The 19,801-nt window shown below is 34.2% G+C and overlaps 1 protein-coding gene across 10 annotated transcripts in view; it reads left to right on the forward strand.

Annotated features, from left to right (window-relative positions):
* The window catches only part of ZNF644 (zinc finger protein 644), a 189,697-nt gene that overhangs the window by 113,826 nt on the left and 56,070 nt on the right, over positions 1 to 19,801 (forward strand). For 9 of the 10 annotated variants that reach the window (XM_061186336.1, XM_061186332.1, XM_061186334.1 and 6 more), the window contains 2 exons: positions 3,472 to 3,574; positions 4,321 to 5,488. In XM_061186336.1, coding sequence (XP_061042319.1) covers positions 3,472 to 3,574; positions 4,321 to 4,513 — 296 coding nt within the window. In that variant the 3' untranslated portion in view covers positions 4,514 to 5,488. Of the gene's footprint in view, positions 1 to 3,471; positions 3,575 to 4,320; positions 5,489 to 19,801 lie in introns of those variants that run through there. The other variant, XR_009700517.1, reaches the window with a different exon arrangement.

The following is a 19,801-nucleotide window of genomic DNA, read 5'->3' on the forward strand; positions in this document are numbered from 1 at the left end:
TAGATCTTTTATAAATCAGATAACTGCAGAGGTTTTTTTTTTTATAGTCTTCTGGTTAACATTGATCCCTTTAAACATTTCCTGCCACCCTAAATAGGAAGATTTGAGTAACTGGGTTTATTCATTTCTAAAGAAGTATTTATACTCAAGGAGAAGAAAATTAAGAATTTCTAAAACTATTCTAGTATTTTTTGTAAATTTCAAGTATAGAAACAATGTTAGATTTAAAATACTTTGGAACAGAAAGACGGTATGTGTGTGTTTTGATTTTTGACAGTACCAAGTAAGTGCAAATAAAATTCTGTTGTAAAGAAAGGCTTTGTATAAAGTTATCTATTTGAAAGATTATTCATATAAACAACTTCAATAAACCTTAGGCTATTTGTCAGAAATATTGATGAGCCGCATTATACTAAAACTGACTGCGTTAGTGATGTTGTCTTTAATGTTCTAACAATTCCTGGTACAGTCCAGAATAAAACTGCTTTTCCCTCTAGACACAATACAATCTGTTAAATGAGAACATTTGTATAATAGACATGTTTGTACATCATCTTTTTCATTTAGTGGAACATTTTGTGTAAATCATCTTTTTCATGTAGAGATTACCATATAGATGTCCCCTTTGTGTGCATATTAATAATATGTTAAATATTCTTTTTTTTTTTTTACAGATTTTTCTAAAATTTTGGGCAGTATTGTAGGGGTGATGGTTGGATGTTGATATTAGAAAAAATTATTCCTGTCAAATGTATTCATATTTTACTTCCTAAAATAAATGACATTTCAAGGGATAAGAAATTTTAAAGTGATGATGGAGATATTAAGACACGGAGATACTTATGTGTAATTACCAGAGGTCCCTGGTTTTTAATATCTTAACTTTATGGACAAGTTTCCAAAGATTCCCAGTTCATGTGATTCCCTAAACTTACGTGGAACTCTGGATACTGGAGATTCTCAATCATATGCTGACGGAGTTGTCCTACTTTCCAAAGTCATAATACCTTCAAATATTAATTACTACAAAAACTATGGTATTCTCACTTAAAATTTAGATCTGATCATTCATAAAAACAGCCATAAACTTCAGAGTTTCTAGAGTTTTATAGCATCAAAAGTCAGAAAAAAATTTTTTTCCCTCTATTAAAGTCAAAAACATTTCTATACCTCTGAGTAAACATTTCCAGTTCCATTTTTTAAAGTATCACAGCATCTAAATGTAACTTAAATGCTTTGTAACTGATAAAACATTCTTTTGCATACTTCCCCATCACCCTCTGTCCTTCTCCCTCAATTTGCTTTACACACCTAACATTAGCATTCTGTGAACAAATATTTAAAGGATCGTTACAATGTATTTTATTTGTATCCTACAGTAATTTATTTACATTTTAAAAGGAAATTTGAATTCAGTGTGGCAATTTTGACAACCAGCAAGCTCATCAAAGTAAGATTCTATCTGTAATCTCATGATATACCAAATGCTTGCTCTGTTCCATGTAACAGAGACAGGGATTGTGTGTAGTTTACCTTATAGATAGGGAAAGAGTAGCTGACATCTAGTAGCACTTAGCCCTTTGAGTTCCTTAAACTCTTTACTTCTAGTATATGAATTTCTTTAAAATTCACCTAAATTCAAATTGCTCACCAAAGCAACTAGGAAAAAGAAAGTGCTGACTACAGAGTATGCGTTACCTCATTCTTCCTACTGGTAATGAAGAACCTAGTTTCTACACAGAAGCTAGACTGGCCAAGTGAAGAATTTAAGTGTGACTGCTAGCAACATATTCATTTAAACAAGTGATACAGAAGTGTTCTACAGGAACTATAGTGTATATTACATAGTGGTAGAACAGATTTCTGTTCATATGCTGTCTAAATGTCAAAGGTTAAATTGCTGGATTTTTCTTTATTTTTCACTCCAGAAGTATTTGTTGAGTTCCTACTATGTGCCAGACTCTTGAATGAGCTAACTAATAAGAACCTTGTAAGATTTTTCTGTTCCAGATTTTGGTTGTTTAACTTTGAAGTAGCCATTCTTTAATACTTAACTTGACTTCCTATATAGTTCTTTACTTATTAGATTCTTCTTCTGAGGATAAACAGAGAAAGACTGTAAGACCTAGATTTTACTTTTAAAGAGGCAGGTGACAGGAAGCGAAAAACAGTGGCTTGAATGAGATTTAGGCTTCTCATGGTTTTTAATTTTCTATATGACATTTCTGTTAGCATTGCCACTTGACTACTGTAAGAAACTATGTTTATTGGTTTTATAATAGTAGCATCTGTTCTTTTGGAACCCAGACTTCGAACAATTCATTTCACACAATCATTGAATAGCTAGTTCCTATTCTTTCTTACCTAGAATTTTTCCAGGGGATTTCATGTGATGGGTTAACAGAAGAAAAGCCATTTGGACAACTCTTCTGTTACATTTGTTTCCCTCCCCCTTGGATCCCTAGAGATAAATTCTTACCATCTCTTCCTGCTAATTGACCAGCAGCACCCTGGAATACTATCATCCCTTTGTCTAAAGGAATGGCGTAGTTTTATTCAAAGAATAAAATGTTATGTCCTGTCTATTCCTACCTATAAAAAATACCTTTTTTCTTTATTAAATTATATTTTTTTTGTAATAAATGATTGAAGGAAAAGTCAAGTAACAGAAAAATTTCAAGAACAGTTAGCACTAGAATTTTGATCCACTTTAACATAAAAATCTTTTTTTCCCCTTTTTAATCACATTTTTAAAATAAGCTATAGGAGAAAATATAAAATAAAAAAAAGTAACAAATAGCATTTAACTTCTGGTCCATTTATGAACTTATGTGAGGGAATCTGGATCTGTATTTGTTTTCTAGTAAAATAAAACATGTGCTTGTGTATGCAATACAGACTGAATTTAAAAATGAAAGTTGAGCATTGTTTGCCCTTTCAAATGTAGGGCTAGCATATAATTTTAAGAGCTATTTATTATTGTAAAATTCAAAGTGAATTGGTATATAAAATTGATTCTTCATTGAACTTTTTACTGTTTTCAAAGCATGTGAGATCTGATTAATGGAGAAGTAATCAAATGCAAACTTAATGATCTCACATAAAATGTTATAGTTTTCCTGGAAATAAGATTTAACCAGATGTTAATGTATATATATGATCATAAGAGGAAAGATTACATTGCTGTAATAATTGACCAATTTAGTAATTTCAAGTTATTTTAGTTACATTTTCTCAGTTCTAGTTTGATATGGTAAAGCATTATTTGAAAAAGGAGTACAGGAAGAGTGTATGCTGATAATATTACTGCTGTTAGGGAACCAGCTGCAAGTTAGTGCATGCTTTAGGGAATACAAATGAATACAGACTTTTTCTAACTTGATTTAGACGGTCTGACCTCCCTAGAAGTATAGTATGTATGTATACTTGGAATATATGAGAAATGTTAAGTCTTTTTCTTCCCTTTTTTAGCTTTAGATTGTAAACAAAAGAAATCAAGGTCAAGATCCGGAAGCAAGAAGAAAATGCTAACATTACCTCATGGTGCTGACGAGGTTTACATTCTCCGATGCAGGTATATGCCTATATTGCCAAATCTGCTCAGTTTCTTCAGATTTTGCTTTGAGACATATTAGCTATTTTATTCGGGATTTTTAGTTTGTGGCAGAAGGTGCATTCTCAAAAATCAAGTAACAAATGAACTTTTGGAGACAGACTTAAAATCTTATATGGCTCATAATATGCTATACTTCAACAACTAATGAATCAAGGTTTTTACATTAGCTAAGATACTGTGATTTGTAAAAGTGCTTTTGTTTTTGTTGTGTTTTATTTGTGTGGTTTGTTTGGTTTAATTTGATATTTTTTTAATTGTCTTGAGTTCCTGCTTATTGGGAATATATTTTCTCTCCACTCATACTTCTAAGTGTAGCTATACAAACTCATTCACACCTTCCATACTCATCTTCATGCAGTTTAAGGAATTCTGAATTGGGGAGTGGTCTTTTGAAAAGAATAGTGCATTTTGGAATTAAGAGTTGTTTTAAATATATTAAGATGTGTAGATGTTAAGACCTTTTAATTAATTTTAACCTAATAGTAATGTTCCCATCTCTACAAATATTAGTGGAGTTATTATGAATTGGCAGTTTTGATATTGTATTAAATCATTTTGACTTTATAGGTGTTTAGAAACTATTGTCAAGTACTATCTCCAATATAGAGTAAAGTTTGCTCCTGTGTTTATGGATTTTATGGGAATTGGTTTTAAGTAAAGGCAATTGGTCATGTTAAGAGAACTGTTATCAACTTCTTCTCTAGGTTTTGTGGCCTAGTCTTTCGTGGACCATTGTCTGTTCAGGAAGACTGGATTAAGCACTTACAACGACACATTGTAAACGCTAATCTTCCACGGACTGGAGCTGGCATGGTGGAAGTCACATCACTACTCAAAAAGCCTGCCTCCATTACAGAAACTTCATTTTCTCTACTAATGGCAGAAGCAGCTTCATAGAACAAGAAAACCTTTTAAATAGCAGATTTGAATTGGATGTAAATTTGAAATTCTTTGTCTTTTTTTTAAAGCCACATTAAATTATCCGTTTATAAGTACTAAAGCAGGAAAATGGGGAAAAGTGAATGACAGTGACATCAGAGCAAATTGAGTGCTTCAAACAGTAAGTAGTCTCTATATTTTGTATAGGATGGGAGATGTGTTTCTGAGGTTTACTACGTCTTGTCAGTTAACTGTGTTCACTCAATGATAGATCAGTACACGTAAGCAGTCATTAATAAACTGTTGCACATGGATACTTAAAGACAGACTTATTGGAAAATTATGTTTTCTGCAGTGTTAGCAGAATCAAGGTTCTGTTTATTCCCCACAAGACTTGCATTGAAAATTAAGATATTATATTTTGTTTGTATATATTTAGTGTTTTGTATAATACCAGGAACCGCTAACTAAATTTACTCAACTTAGGGCATTAAATATCATGTACTTCATAGTTTGAGACTGTTCACTCAAATAGGGCAGAGTACTATTCTATCTAGATGTGTAAGTGTTTTTTTTAAAATCACATGGAACGGTTTTTTTTATACTAAAAAGTGGAGGGAGATTTGTTTAAACAAGTATTTCTAAAAGAAATATGTACATAGTCCTGGAAATTATTCGTGGTAAGGAAATATTCTTTACTCCAGTTGCATTTCTCAGACAATAAAGTGGTGCATCCATGCTACCTCCTACTTTGTCAACAAAGATGCTATTTACCCTTTACATTTTTGTATCATAATAGATTTTAAAAATCTAATGTTCTTTATTGCAAGACATCCTTTTGTTAACAGATTTGTTTCTTTTTAATGTTTTACCTAAAATTTGACATGCTTACAGGACAGGTTTGCCTCTTACTTTATTTAACATTGTAGAAATGTAATTAATAAACAATGCTCACTACACAGTTTAGAATAGGCTTTCTCATTTATATTCTCCTCCAAATTTGATCAGTTAACAAAACTTAATACACCAATTGAAATATTTCTACATATGATGAGAATGTTTACAATTTAAATTTTAGAACTTGTTTTGGATATGATTATATGTACGAAAATCATGTAACACTATGCTCATGCTAAGAACCGACATAATGGAATTACTGAAATAAATGTGCTGTGAGGAATGGAAAATATGGTGCAGATGTCTTGGTCATGATCAGTTGTGATTCTCCTTTTAAACGCTTTCCAAAAGCAAATTAATTCTTTTAATCTGAAATTAGATTCCTTTACAAACAACAGTTTTTGTATGCAAGCACCATTTCATTTTATTTCATGTAGTATGGCTAATACTATAGTTGAAACAAGGATATGCATTGATACTTTTCTTCGTATGTAAATAAAGTTAAAAGCAGTTAAAATAAGGAGTATTTTGGTAGAGTATATACATACCTCACTGCCAGTGAAATTGCTTTCCTATGGTATATCTCCTTACCAGAAAAATCTCTAAATAAAAAAAGACTTAAAGAAAATTATAATGTCTATAGTGTGAAACATTTCTTATTTTTATCACTGGTGGAAATGGTCCACTTGAAGTTGTGTTTCATTTGATTTATGTTGTTTATACTTAGGTTACTTTATTCACGTACTTTATATGTAAAATTAGGAAATTGGACGAAATGGATCATTCGCAACCAATGGTCTCCTGATCCCTGAGTTACTAGATAAGGGAAAAGTACTTGTAAGTTATTCTCATTTTTCCAAAGGCCTCATAGAAACTGTTTGCTTCTCTATAATGGTGAGTCTAACTAAAACATCAAATTTCTTAACTTTTGACTGAAAATATACCAAGTCTGTGTATACCAGTATTCTCTTACTGAATAAGTTTCATTGATATAAATATATTCTATATTTAAATAGAATATTTTTTTTTCATTGAAAGTCATACTACTACATAGCAAGTAGAGTTCAGAAATTAAGAGAAAAAAAAAGATTCCTGGTGGGAAGACTAGCAATCACTAGAGCCCCTTTCAACTCTAATGTTTATAGTTCTTTGATTTAATTAAGCCAACTGTCAAGATGTAGGAATATATAAGTAGGTAGTTTGACCACAGATTTCATAAGCAAACCTAGATTACATTTTTTATGTTAAACTATTTTTAAAACAATATTTCTCCTTCTGGATATAAAAAGAATTAAATCATCAAAATACAGTAATTCAAATTGGAAACAGTAAGCTAGAGGGATTCCTGAAAAGTAAATTAAACAAAGAACATTTTTCATAATAAAGATATTTGGGTTACAAAATTTTAAAAATTTCTTAGGGAGCAAAGTTTGTCTTTTATTTGGCAACTAGAAAGTTAATGATATATTTTCATTTGGCTTCCACTGGAAGAAAATTATAAAATATTGTCTTAAGTTACATGATAGAGTTTCATGTTAAAACATGCGCTAATTCAGTATTCAGTATTGCTGAATTTTCTTTTATAATTCCTTTATTATTGCCTAAGATGTTTGAGCCTCTTTTGTATTTGAGCTTCTTTTTCTTTTTTAAAAAATCTTGTTAAAAGCATTGATTTATTTAATAGCATCAAGACAAAAAAGTTAACTTCTTCAAAAGTAGTATTTTCCACTATGCTTCTTTAGAATATATTAGAACCATGGCATAGCTAATATCTCTATTTTAGATTTCACATGCTTAGTTATGGGTTAGAGGGAATGATAGCTTTTCAGTAGTAACTTAATTAGACAAAGTTTTTTTAAGGACATACACATAACCTCTCAGGGACTATACAGTTAAAACATACTGGTCCAAAATATAGCTTTGATTTGTTTTCTTCACTAAGAAATTGTAATATATGCTCATTTTAGAAATATTAAGAAAATGAAAAAGTAAAAAATGGGGTAAATCACTTGTGGTATTATGACTCAAACACATTTACTTTTTTTTTTTCTTTTTGTATATGATCTTTATTACATTCTGGTAGTTTTTGTCAATTCCTATTTTGGGTACATTTGTCACGATGGAGTACTGAATACAGTTTATCTGCATCATTATATATGACTGTGTATGACCTTCATTCTGAAACACATTTACTTTTAACAGCTTGTTATGTTTCTCTTATTGTTTCGATATAGTTATGAATGTAATATATTATAATTTATCCTAGTATCCCATTTTCCCAAGTTTATTTGAAATTTAAGTGCTGCATTGTATAGACTAACCTTTGAATACTCAATCTTGAGCATTTTCCACCAACAACAACCAGTTCTCTGATTCTCCAGACACCAGTTGGGTGTCCAACAGTTCAAGTCAATTCTGACATTAACTACCTGGAGTTAGCGTCAGACTCCGTGGGTTAAAGGGCTCAGTCCCACAAGACTGCCCACACTTGAGATGCCACTCACAAGTATCAGGTCACCCATACTTGCGATCAACTGGCTATAAATCAAAGGTTGCCACAACCCACTCTTCAGGTTCAATAATTTGCTAGAATGGCTCAGAGAACTCAGAAAAATACTTGACTTTAACAGTTTATTATAAAGAACATAACTCAGGAACAGTGAAATGGAGGAGATGCATAGGGCGAGGTATGCTGGGAAGGAGGTGGCATGGAGCTTCCATGCTTTCTCTGGGTGCGCCACCCTCCCAGCACCTTGATGTGTTCACCAACCCAGAAGCCCATCCCTTAGGGGGTTATTATGGAGGTTTCATTATGTAGGCATAATTAATTAAATAATTGGCCATTGGTGATTAACTCAATCTCTAGCTCCTTTCCTTTCCCTGGAGGTTTCGGCAGGGTAGCGGGACAAAAAACTCCAACCCTCTAATCATGCCTTGGTCTCTCTGGTGACCCACTCCCATCCTGAAGCTATCTGGGGGCCCCCAGCCACCAGTCACATCATTAGCATATGAAAGACACTCTCATCGCTCTGGAGATTGCAAGCGTTTTAGGAGATGTATGCCAGGGACCAGGGACAAAGACCAAATATTATTTTCTATTATATCACACTAGATGTAAAGCCTCTGTGTGACAAAAACTAGTCAGCATCAATGATATTTCAAACCATGGACTATAATTAAGCATTCACCCCTGGTATGGAAGGTAGCTATCCAATTTATTGCAAAAATGGGAACTTGTTTTCTTATTCTGAGGGCCAGTCAAGTTCAGTTATTGATCTTTAGTCAATAGCTTGTAACTTTAATTTCTCGATTCTTTAGCCTACATTATAGACATAGGTACAGCCTTCGTTTTTCTTGATTACTTTGATTACAAATAATTGAATAATACTCTTAATTGCTTAGGTGTAAACAACAGTAACAAGTAAAACTTACAGAATTGATACCTCATTCTTACATTAAGTCAGAGGTCAAGATGAACAAAGAGTGGGATATAATCTAATAAATAATTACTAGGGTTTTTCCTTGTTATTAAAGTTTTAGACAAGAAAAAATATTTGGACTTCCTCCACAGTAAAAATTTGTCGTATTTCTATTCTAGTCTTGTTTTTCTATTTTATAGACTTTTCCTTTTTAAAAAAACACAAGATCATGCTGTGTAGAAATTAACCCTTTATTCTCTTAGCTGTAGATCCACAAGCATTTTCATACCACTAAATATTATTCTTAAATATACTTTAAATTTTTGCATAATGTTCCATTGTACCACATATTATTTACACCTCCATTGTTGATCATTTTATGTTGTCTCTAGGATTTTGGTATTATAAAGAATGCTTTTGACGAACATTCTTGCAGTACATTGTACACATCCAAAATTATTTTGTTAGGATGAATTTCTAGTAGTAGAATTGGTAGATTAAAGAGTTGGATATCGCTCACACATTTGAGGCTTTATATATGAATTTCCAAATTGTTATACACGGAGGCCATTATAACTTTATGCTCCTACCTGCAGCTTATGAGAATGGCTTACAATTCCTTTCGTCCTTGCCAGTGTATTTTTAAAACTTCGCTTGTTTAGTAGGTAAAAAGTAGTATCTTGTTCATCTTTAAGTGACAAATGAAAACAAAGTAAGTGAATTTTTTATCACAAAGGCATTAACTTTCTGATTTAAAATAATAAAAATACATATGAACATGTTTTACTAGATGATGTGTCTAAAATAACTTCAACTTTGATTTTGTAATTCGCCAGTGGTGTAATAGAGAGGATAAGTGCCTTTATACTTTGTCGTCTTTCAAGAGATCTTTGACTATTATTTATTCCAAAAGTTTGTTTGTATATCAATATGCATTCTTCTGTGAGTTCCATAGCACTTCTCAGATACTCAGAATGGGCCGTGACGCCTCTTCCTCCCCAAAAAGTAAAGAATAGCTACTTTAAAAGTATTATGTGTTGCCATATCAACTGTCAGATGGTTTATATTTTTTATTATAATTCTAGGCAAATTCCCAAAAATCTTCTGGCACAGGTTTTTTGTTTTTATATGGTAGGGAGAAGAGATAGTGTGAATTATTTTGCTTCTTCCGAACAAATTGGTAAAAAAGATTATTATTTGTTTTTTTAAAGATATAAACCTAGAGAGTTGGTTCTTTCTTAAGCTATTAAGGTCAGCCTCTGGAATTTTATTTTTCTATTGATGAGTTTGGAAAATTTCAGCAAATACTTTAAGAAGCTTTTTGATAATGTTTAGTCCCATTTACAACTTAAAACTTCAAAAAAAAATTTTAAACTTCATTTATAAAGTCAATATATTGTTTCTATTTTGAGAATCTCAGTACCCTGATTTAAGACCTTCTGAAGTATATAAATATCTCTTATAAATACAGTAGATTAAACTCTTAATAAATGTGTAGAACCTTAAAGTCTCATGAATATTTCAATGCCTCGTATAACTTAGTAACATTTTTACTTAAAAATCACAAGTCAAAGTTGATTACTCAACTACACATTTTAAGTTGAATTTGGAAAGCTGAACTGTTAGTCTAATAGGCCAAATTTTCTTAAATAGTATAAATACCCCAAATTTTTAAAGCCTGCACAGATTGCTTCTTGCCAGATTATTTTTTGAGGTGAAGTTCATAAACATGCTACCATTTAAAGAAATATTGTAATTACTACAAGAACAGAATGTAGAACATTGCCAGCACCCCCAGAAACCTCCATGTTCTCCACCCCAGTTAAATTCTCTCCCTCCCATTACCATTATTCTGACTTTTCTAATAATCGTTTGTTGGCTGTTTTTAAGTTTGACTTCCTAGGAATGCATATAGTTCAGTTTTGCCTGTTTTTGTATTTTACAGAAATGGAATTATACCACAAGTATTCTTTCGTGACTTGCCCCCTTTGGTTAATGTTATCTTTGCATTTCATCTCTGTTTTTCCCATAGCTGTAGTTTATTCGTTTTCATTGTTGTATATTATTGCATATCTATATATGACACCATTTAATTATTCATGTTTATTGTTGATAAACATTTGGGTTGTCGTCATTTGGTTGTTTTTTGGCTTTTAAGAGCTGTGAAGCTATGAACATTCTTGTCTGTCTTTTAAACATCTGCAAGTTTCTCTAGGGTACATGCCAAGGAGTAGAATTTTTTGTCATAGAATATATGCCTCTTAGACAAGGACAGACTGTTTTCCAAGATGATTGTACACATTTGTACTCCCACATGGAGTTCCTAAGAGTTTTTGTTCCTACCTTCACTAATACTGTTGTCAGACTTAAATTTTTGCCAGTTGGTGAGTGTTAATGGTATTTCATTGTGAATTTAATTTACATTCCCCTGATTTCTATCAGATTGATTATCCTTTTTTATGTTTGCTTATTGCCACTTAGATTTCCTCTTTTGAGAAATGCCTTGACAAATTGCCCATTTTTTTGTATTGGAGTATCTGTCTTGTTTCTTATTGACACTTAGGAATTCCTCTAATTCTTAGGTTATATGTGTTGTAGATATCTTCTACTTTGCACTCTATTTTTCCACTTGCGGTTATAGTGACTGTGGATGAACAGTTCTTAATGTAATCAGATACATACATCCTTTTGAATTTCTCAAATGTTTTTGTTTGTCCAAAGATGCCTATATTCGCTTAATTCTTGAAGGATATTTTCATCAGGTATGGAATTCTATCTAAATTGGCAGTTATTTTCCCCCTGCATATTGAAGTTATTATCCAGTGTTTTCTGCCTCATTCTTGCAAGCTCAGCTGTTGCTCATTTTAAAATAAGCTGTCCTATATTTTCTGGCTGCTTTCAAGATATTTGTCTTTATCTTTAGTTTTCTAAAGTTTTGCTATAAAATGTCTTGATGGGAATGTCTTTTGTTGTTGTCAAGTTTGGGAACTCTGCTGGGCGTCTGGAAATTTTCTAGACCTTGTCTGTAAGCTATTTTTTCTGCCTCATTTTCTCTCTCCCTGGTTCTCTTGGGACTCCAATTAATGTGTGTTAAATCCTTCTCACTGCATCCTCTGGGTTTTTTACCTTCTCTTCCCTGTTTTCTATCTTTGTCTTTTGGTGTTACATTCTAGATAGTTTCTTTTGCCCTATCTTCTAGTTTACTAATTTTCTCAGTTACTGTTAAATCTCATCCACTGAGATCTTAATTCTGGTTATGATATTTTTCAGATCTAGAATTTCTGTTGGTTCTTTCCAGATATGTTTTTTATTGTTTCTAGTATCTTACTTGGCTATTATTTCTTTGCATATCGTCTACATAGTTACTTTTATATTCTGCCTCTGATAATTCCAGAATCTAAAATAATTGTGGATCTGAGTTTATTGATAGTTGCTTTTTCTGTTTCTTGTTCATGGTGTCTTGTTTTCTTATGTGCCTATATGTTTAACAATATGCTGAACATTGTATTTGGAAACTGTGTTGAAGTCCAGGATAGTATCATCCCCTATAGGATTTTTGTTTACTTCTGTCAGGTGCCTAGGAGTACTACCAGTTTAGAACACCTTAATCCAAGTTCAAGGTTTGCGTTTTCCTGGCCTATCCCAATGACCCAAAGTCAGATTGTAAGAACTGTGTCATGGAAAGGTTTGCATACCTCTTGTTTCACCTTCTACCCTGTGAATGTAGTTTTCTTTTCCTAGCCCAAGGCCATCGAATGTGTGACTTAGTTTCAGAACTATTTCTTCCATATAGGATGTGTCCTCAGGGCAAAAATAAAAAGTTTCATTATTGGGTGGCCCTCCTGAGTTTCTTGTCTTCTCTTAGTTTGACTTGGTAATTCTCTACCATCTCGTTACTTCTTTAATGCTTATATGATGTTTTTGTTTTTATTAATCCAACTTTTTTAGTTGACCCCAGTGAGAGAGAATTTATCCAGATTATTTAATTTAGTCTACTGTTATCAGAATCAGAATATAAATAAATTTCTGAGAGCAGGGATTTTGTATGTTTTGTTCACTTCTGTTTTCTTAGAAGAGTTCTAGTATATATTATGCATCAAGTCAATATTCACTGAATGATTTAAGTGAATAAGCTATTATTTTAAAGGAAATCTAAATTTCTTATGGGGTACATTCCCCTTTTTTTCTTCTTAAAAATAAAATTTGGCTATTCTTAAGCATTTTTCTCTTCCAGATGTATTTTAGAACTAGTTCATCAAATTCCATTTGAACCCTGAGATTTTACCTAGAACTGCACTGAATTTATTTTTTTTTTTTTTTTTTTTTTTTTTTTTTTTTTTTTTTTTTTTTTTTTTTTTAAACATCTTTATTGAAGTATAATTGCTTTACAATGGTGTGCTAGCTTCTGCTTTACAACAAAGTGAATCAGTTACATATATACATATGTTGCCATATCTCTTCCCTCTTGCATCTCCCTCCCTCCCACCCTCCCTATCCCACCCCTCTAGGTGGTCACAAAGCACCGAGCTGATCTCCCTGTGCTATGCGGCTGCTTCCCACTAGTTATCTATTTTACATTTGGTAGTGTATATATGTCCATGACACTCTCTCACCCTGTCACATCTCACCCCTCCCCCTCCCCATATCCTCAAGTCCATTCTCTAGTAGGTCTGTGTCTTTATTCCCATCTTGCCACTAGGTTCTTCATGACCTCTTTTTTTTTTTTTTTTTTTTTTTTGTTCCCTTAGATTCCATATATATGTGTTAGCATACTGTATTTGTTTTTCTCTTTCTGACTTACTTCACTCTGTATGACAGACTCTAACTCCATCCACCTCATTACAAACACCTCCATTTCGTTTCTTTTTATGGCTGAGTAATATTCCATTGTATATATGTGCCACATCTTCTTTATCCATTCATCCGATGATGGACACCTAGGTTGCTTCCATGTCCTGGCTATTGTAAACAGAGCTGCAATGAATATTTTGGTACATGACTCTTTCTGAATTATGGTTTTCTCAGGGTATATGCCCAGTAGTGGGATTGCTGGGTCATATGGTAGTTCTATTTTTAGTTTTTTAAGGAACCTCCATACTGTTCTCCATAGTGGCTGTATCAATTTACATTCCCACCAACAGTGCAAGAGTGTTCCCTTTTCTCCACACCCTCTCCAGCATTTATTGTTTCTAGATTTTTTGATGATGGCCATTCTGACCGGTGTGAGATGATACCTCATTGTAGTTTTGATTTGCATTTCTCTAATGATTAATGATGTTGAGCATTCTTTCATGTGTCTGTTGGCAATCTGTATCTCTTCTTTGGAGAAATGTCTATTTAGGTCTTCTGCCCATTTTTGGATTGGGTTGTTTGTTTTTTTGTTATTGAGCTGCATGAGCTGCTTGTAAATCTTGGAGATTAATCCTTTGTCCGTTGCTTCATTTGCAAATATTTTCTCCCATTCTGAGGGTTGTCTTTTGGTCTTGTTTATGGTTTCCTTTGCTGTGCAAAAGCTTTTAAGTTTCATTAGGTCCCATTTGTTTATTTGTGTTTTTATTTCCATTTCTCTAGGACCTGGGTCAAAAAGGATCTTGCTGTGACTTATGTCATACAGTGTTCTGCCTATGTTTTCCTCTAAGAGTTTGATGGTGTCTGGCCTTACACTTAGGTCTTTAATCCATTTTGAGTTTATTTTTGTGTATGGTGTTAGGGAGTGTTCTAATTTCATACTTTTACATGTAGCTGTCCAGTTTTCCCAGCACCACTTATTGAAGAGGCTGTCTTTTCTCCACTGTATATGCTTGCCTCCTTTATCAAAGATAAGGTGACCATATGTGCGTGGGCTTATCTCTGGGCTTTCTATCCTGTTCCATTGATCTATATTTCTGTTTTTGTGCCAGTACCAAACTGTCTTGATTACTGTAGCTTTGTAATATAGTCTGAAGTCAGGGAGCCTGATTCCTCCAGCTCCATTTTTCGTTCTCAAGATTGCTTTGGCTATTCGGGGTCTTTTGTGTTTCCATACAAATTGTGAAATTTTTTGTTCTAGTTCTGTGAAAAATGCCAGTGGTAGTTTGATAGGGATTGCATTGAATCTGTAGATTGCTTTGGGTAGCAGAGTCATTTTCACAATGTTGATTCTTCCAATCCAAGAACATGGTATATCTCTCCATCTGTTTGTATCATCTTTAATTTCTTTCATCAGTGTCCTATAATTTTCTGCATACAGGTCTTTTGTCTCCTTAGGTAGGTTTATTCCTAGGTATTTTATTCTTTTTGTTGCAATGGTAAACGGGAGTGTTTTCTTAATTTCACTTTCAGATTTTTCATCATTAGTATACAGGAATGCAAGAGATTTCTGTGCATTAATTTTGTATCCTGCTACTTTACCAAATTCATTGATTAGCTCTAGTAGTTTTCTGGTAGCATCTTTTGGATTCTCTATGTATAGTATCATGTCATCTGCAAACAGTGACAGCTTTACTTCTTCTTTTCCGATTTGGATTCCTTTTATTTCTTTTTCGTCTCTGATTGCTGTGGCTAACACTTCCAAAACTATGTTGAATAATAGTGGTGAGAGTGGGCAACCTTGTCTTGTTCCTGATCTTAGTGGAAATGGTTTCAGTTTTTCACCATTGAGGACAATGTTGGCTGTGGGTTTGTCATATACGGCCTTTATTATGTTGAGGAAAGTTCCCTCTATGCCTACTTTCTGCAGGACTTTTATCATAAATGGGTGTTGAATTTTGTCGAAAGCTTTCTCTGCATCTATTGAGATGATCATATGGTTTTTCTCCTTCAATTTGTTAATATGATGTATCACGTTGATTGATTTGCGTATATTGAAGAATCCTTGCATTCCTGGAATAAACCCCACTTGATCATGGTGTATGATCCTTTTAATGTGCTGTTGGATTCTGTTTGCTAGTATTTTGTTGAGGATTTTTGCATCTATGTTCATCAGTGATATTGGCCTGTAGTTTTCTTTCTTTGTGACATCCTTGCCTGGTTTTGGTATCAGGGTGATGGTGGCCTCGTAGAATGAGTTGGGGAGTGTTCCTCCCTCTGCAATATTTTGGAAGAGTTTGAGAAGGATAGGTGTTAGCTCTTCTCTAAATGTTTGATAGAATTCGCCTGTGAAGCCATCTGGTCCTGGGCTTTTGTGTGTTGGAAGATTTTTAATCACAGTTTCAATTTCAGTGCTTGTGATTGGTCTGTTCATATTTTCTATTTCTTCCTGGTTCAGTCTCGGCAGGTTGTGCATTTCTAAGAATCTGTCCATTTCTTCCAGGTTGTCCATTTTATTAGCATAGAGTTGCTTGTAGTAATCTCTTATGATCATTTGTATTTCTGCAGTGTCAGTGGTTACTTCTCCTTTTTCATTTCTAATTCTATTAATTTGAGTCTTCTCCTTTTTTCTCTTGATGAGTCTGGCTAATGGTTTATCAATTTTGTTTATCTTCTCAAAGAACCAGCTTTTAGTTTCATTGATTTTTGCTATTGTTTCCTTCATTTCTTTTTCATTTATTTCTGACCTGATCTTTATGATTTCTTTCCTTCTGCTAGCTTTGGGGTTTTTTTGTTCTTCTTTCTCTAATTGCTTTAGGTGCAAGGTTAGGTTGTTTATTCGAGATGTTTCCTGTTTCTTGATGTAGGCTTGTATTGCTATAAACTTCCCTCTTAGAACTGCTTTTGCTGCATCCCATAGGTTTTGGATCGTCGTGTCTCCATTGTCATTTGTTTCTAGGTATTTTTTGATTTCCCCTTTGATTTCTTCAGTGATCACTTCGTTATTAAGTAGTGTATTGTGTAGCCTCCATGTGTTTGTATTTTTTACAGATCGTTTCCTGTAATTGATATCTAGTCTCATAGCGTTGTGGTCGGAAAAGATACTTGATACGATTTCAATTTTTTTAAATTTACCAAGGCTTGATTTGTGACCCAAGATATGATCTATCCTGGAGAATGTTCCATGAGCACTTGAGAAAAATGTGTATTCTGTTGTTTTTGGGTGGAATGTCCTATAAATATCAATTAAGTCCATCTTGTTTAATGTATCATTTAAAGCTTGTGTTTCCTTATTTATTTTCATTTTGGATGATCTGTCCATTGGTGAAAGTGGGGTGTTAAAGTCCCCTACTATGATTGTGTTACTGTCGATTTCCCCTTTTATGGCTGTTAGTATTTGCCTTATGTATTGAGGTGCTCCTATGTTGGGTGCATAAATATTTACAATTGTTATACCTTCCTCTTGGATCGATCCCTTGATCATTATATAGTGTCCGTCTTTGTCTCTTGTAATTGTCTTTATTTTAAAGTCTATTTTGTCTGATATGAGAATTGCTACTCCAGCTTTCTTTTGATTTCCATTTGCATGGAATATCTTTTTCCATCCCCTCACTTTCAGTCTGTATGTGTCTCTAGGTCTGAAGTGGGTCTCTTGTAGACAGCATATATATGGGTCTTGTTTTTGTATCCATTCAGCCAGTCTGTGTCTTTTGGTGGGAGCATTTAATCCATTTACATTTAAGGTAATTATCGATATGTATGTTCCTATTCCCATTTTCTTAAATGTTTGGGTTTGTTATTGTATGTGTTTTCCTTCTCTTGTGTTTCTTGCCTAGAGAAGTTCCTTTAGCATTTGTTGTAAAGCTGGTTTGGTGGTGCTGAACTCTCTCAGCTTTTGCTTGTCTGTAAAGGTTTTAATTTCTCCATCAAATCTGAATGAGATCCTTGCTGGGTAGAGTAATCTTGGTTGTAGGTTTTTCTCCTTCATCACTTTAAGTATATCCTGCCACTCCCTTCTGGCTTGCAGCGTTTCTGCTGAAAGATCAGCTGTTAACCTTATGGGGATGCCCTTGTGTGTTATCTGTTGTTTTTCCCTTGCTGCTTTTAATATGTTTTCTTTATATTTAATTTTTGATAGTTTGATTAATATGTGTCTTGGTGTGTTTCTCCTTGGATTTATCCTGTATGGGACTCTCTGTGCTTCCAGGACTTGATTAACTATTTCCTTTCCCATATTAGGGAAGTTTTCAACTATAATCTCTTCAAATATTTTCTCAGTCCCTTTCTTTTTCTCTTCTTCTTCTGGGACCCCTATAATTCGAATGTTGGTGCGTTTAATGTTGTCCCAGAGGTCTCTGAGACTGTCCTCAGTTCTTTTCATTCTTTTTTCTTTATTCTGGTCTGCAGTAGTTATTTCCACCATTTTATCTTCCAGGTCACTTATCCGTTCTTCTGCCTCAGTTATTCTGCTATTGATCCCATCTAGAGTATTTTTAATTTCATTTATTGTGCTTGTCATCGTTTCTTGGTTCCTCTTTAGTTCTTCTACGTCCTTGTTAAATGTTTCTTGCATTTTGTCTATTCTATTTCCAAGACTTTGGATCATCCTTACTATCATTATTCTGAATTCTTTTTCAGGTAGACTACCTATTTCCTCTTCATTTGTTAGGTCTGGTGTGTTTTGACCCTGCTCCTTCATCTGCTGTGTGTTTTTCTGTCTTCTCATTTTGCTTATCTTACTGTGTTTGGGGTCTCCTTTTCACAGGCTGCAGGTTCGTAGTTCCCGTTGTTTTTGGTATCTGTCCCCAGTGGCTAAGGTTGGTTCAGTGGGTTGTGTAGGTTTCCTGGTGGAGGGAACTAGTGCCTGTGTTCTGGTGGATGAGGCTGGATGTTGTCTTTCTGGTGGGTTCGTCCACGTCTGGTGGTGTGTTTTGGGGTGTCTGTGGCCTTATTATGATTTTAGGCAGCCTCTCTGTTAATGGATGGGGCTGTGTTCCTCTCTTGCTAGTTGTTTGGCATAGGGTGTCCAGCACTGTAGCTTGCTGGTCGTTGAGTGAAGCTGGGTCTTGATGTTGAGATGGAGATCTGTGAGAGATTTTCGCCGTTTGGTATTACGTGGAGCTGGGAGGTCTCTTGTGGACCAGTGTCCTGAAGTTGGCTCTCCCACCTCAGAGGCACAGCCCTGATGCCTGGCTGGAGCACCAAGAGCCTTTCATCCACACGGCTCAGAATAAAAGGGAGAAAAAAATGGAAAGAAAGAAAAAAAGAGGATAAAATAAAATAAAATAAAATAAAGCAATTATAATAAAAAATAAGAAAAAAATTATTAAGAGTAAATTTATTAAGAAAAAAAATTTTTTTAATTTTTTAAAAATAGATTTATTAATTTTTTATACTAAAAATAAGAAAAAAATTATTTAGAAAAAATTTATTAAGAAAAAAAAAATTTTTAATTTTTTAAAATAAAAAATATGAAAAAACTTATTAAAAATTTTTTTAAAAATAGAAAATAAGGAAAAAATTATTAAGAAAACATTTATTAGGGGAAAAAAAAAACAAAAAAAAAAACGGACGGACCTAACCCTAGGACTAACAGTGAGAGCAAAGCTATACAGACAAAATCTCACCCAGAAGCATACACATCTACACTCACAAAAAAAAGGAAAAGGGGAAAAGTTAATATATCCTGCTCCCAAAGTCCATCTCCTAAATTTGGGATGATTCGTTGTCTATTCAGGTATTCAACAGATGCAGGCACATCAAGTTGTTTGTGGAGCTTTAATCCGCTGCTTCTGAGGCTGCTGGGAGAGATTTCCCTTTCTCTTCTTTGTTCGTACAGCTCCCGGGGTTCAGCTTTGGATTTGGACCCGCCTCTGCATGTAGGTCGCCTGAGGGCGTCTGTTCCCCGCCCAGACAGAACGGGGTTAAAGGAGCAGCTGATTCGGGGGCTCTGGCTCAGTCAGGCCGGGGGGAGGGAGCGGTACGGAGGAGGCGGGGCGAGCCTGCGGCGGCAGAAGCCGGCGTGACGTTGCAGCAGCCTGAGGCGCGCCGTGCGCTCTCCCGGGGAAGTTGTCCCCGGATTACGGGAGCCTGGCCGTGGCGGGCTGCACAGGCTCCCGGGAGGGGCGGTGTGGAGAATGACCTGTGCTCGCCCACAGGCTGTTTGGTGGCGGCAGCAGCAGCCTTAGCGTCTCATGCCCGT

The sequence above is a fragment of the Eubalaena glacialis genome, chromosome 3 (genome assembly GCF_028564815.1).
Source record: "Eubalaena glacialis isolate mEubGla1 chromosome 3, mEubGla1.1.hap2.+ XY, whole genome shotgun sequence".
Taxonomy (NCBI): Eukaryota; Metazoa; Chordata; class Mammalia; order Artiodactyla; family Balaenidae; genus Eubalaena; species Eubalaena glacialis.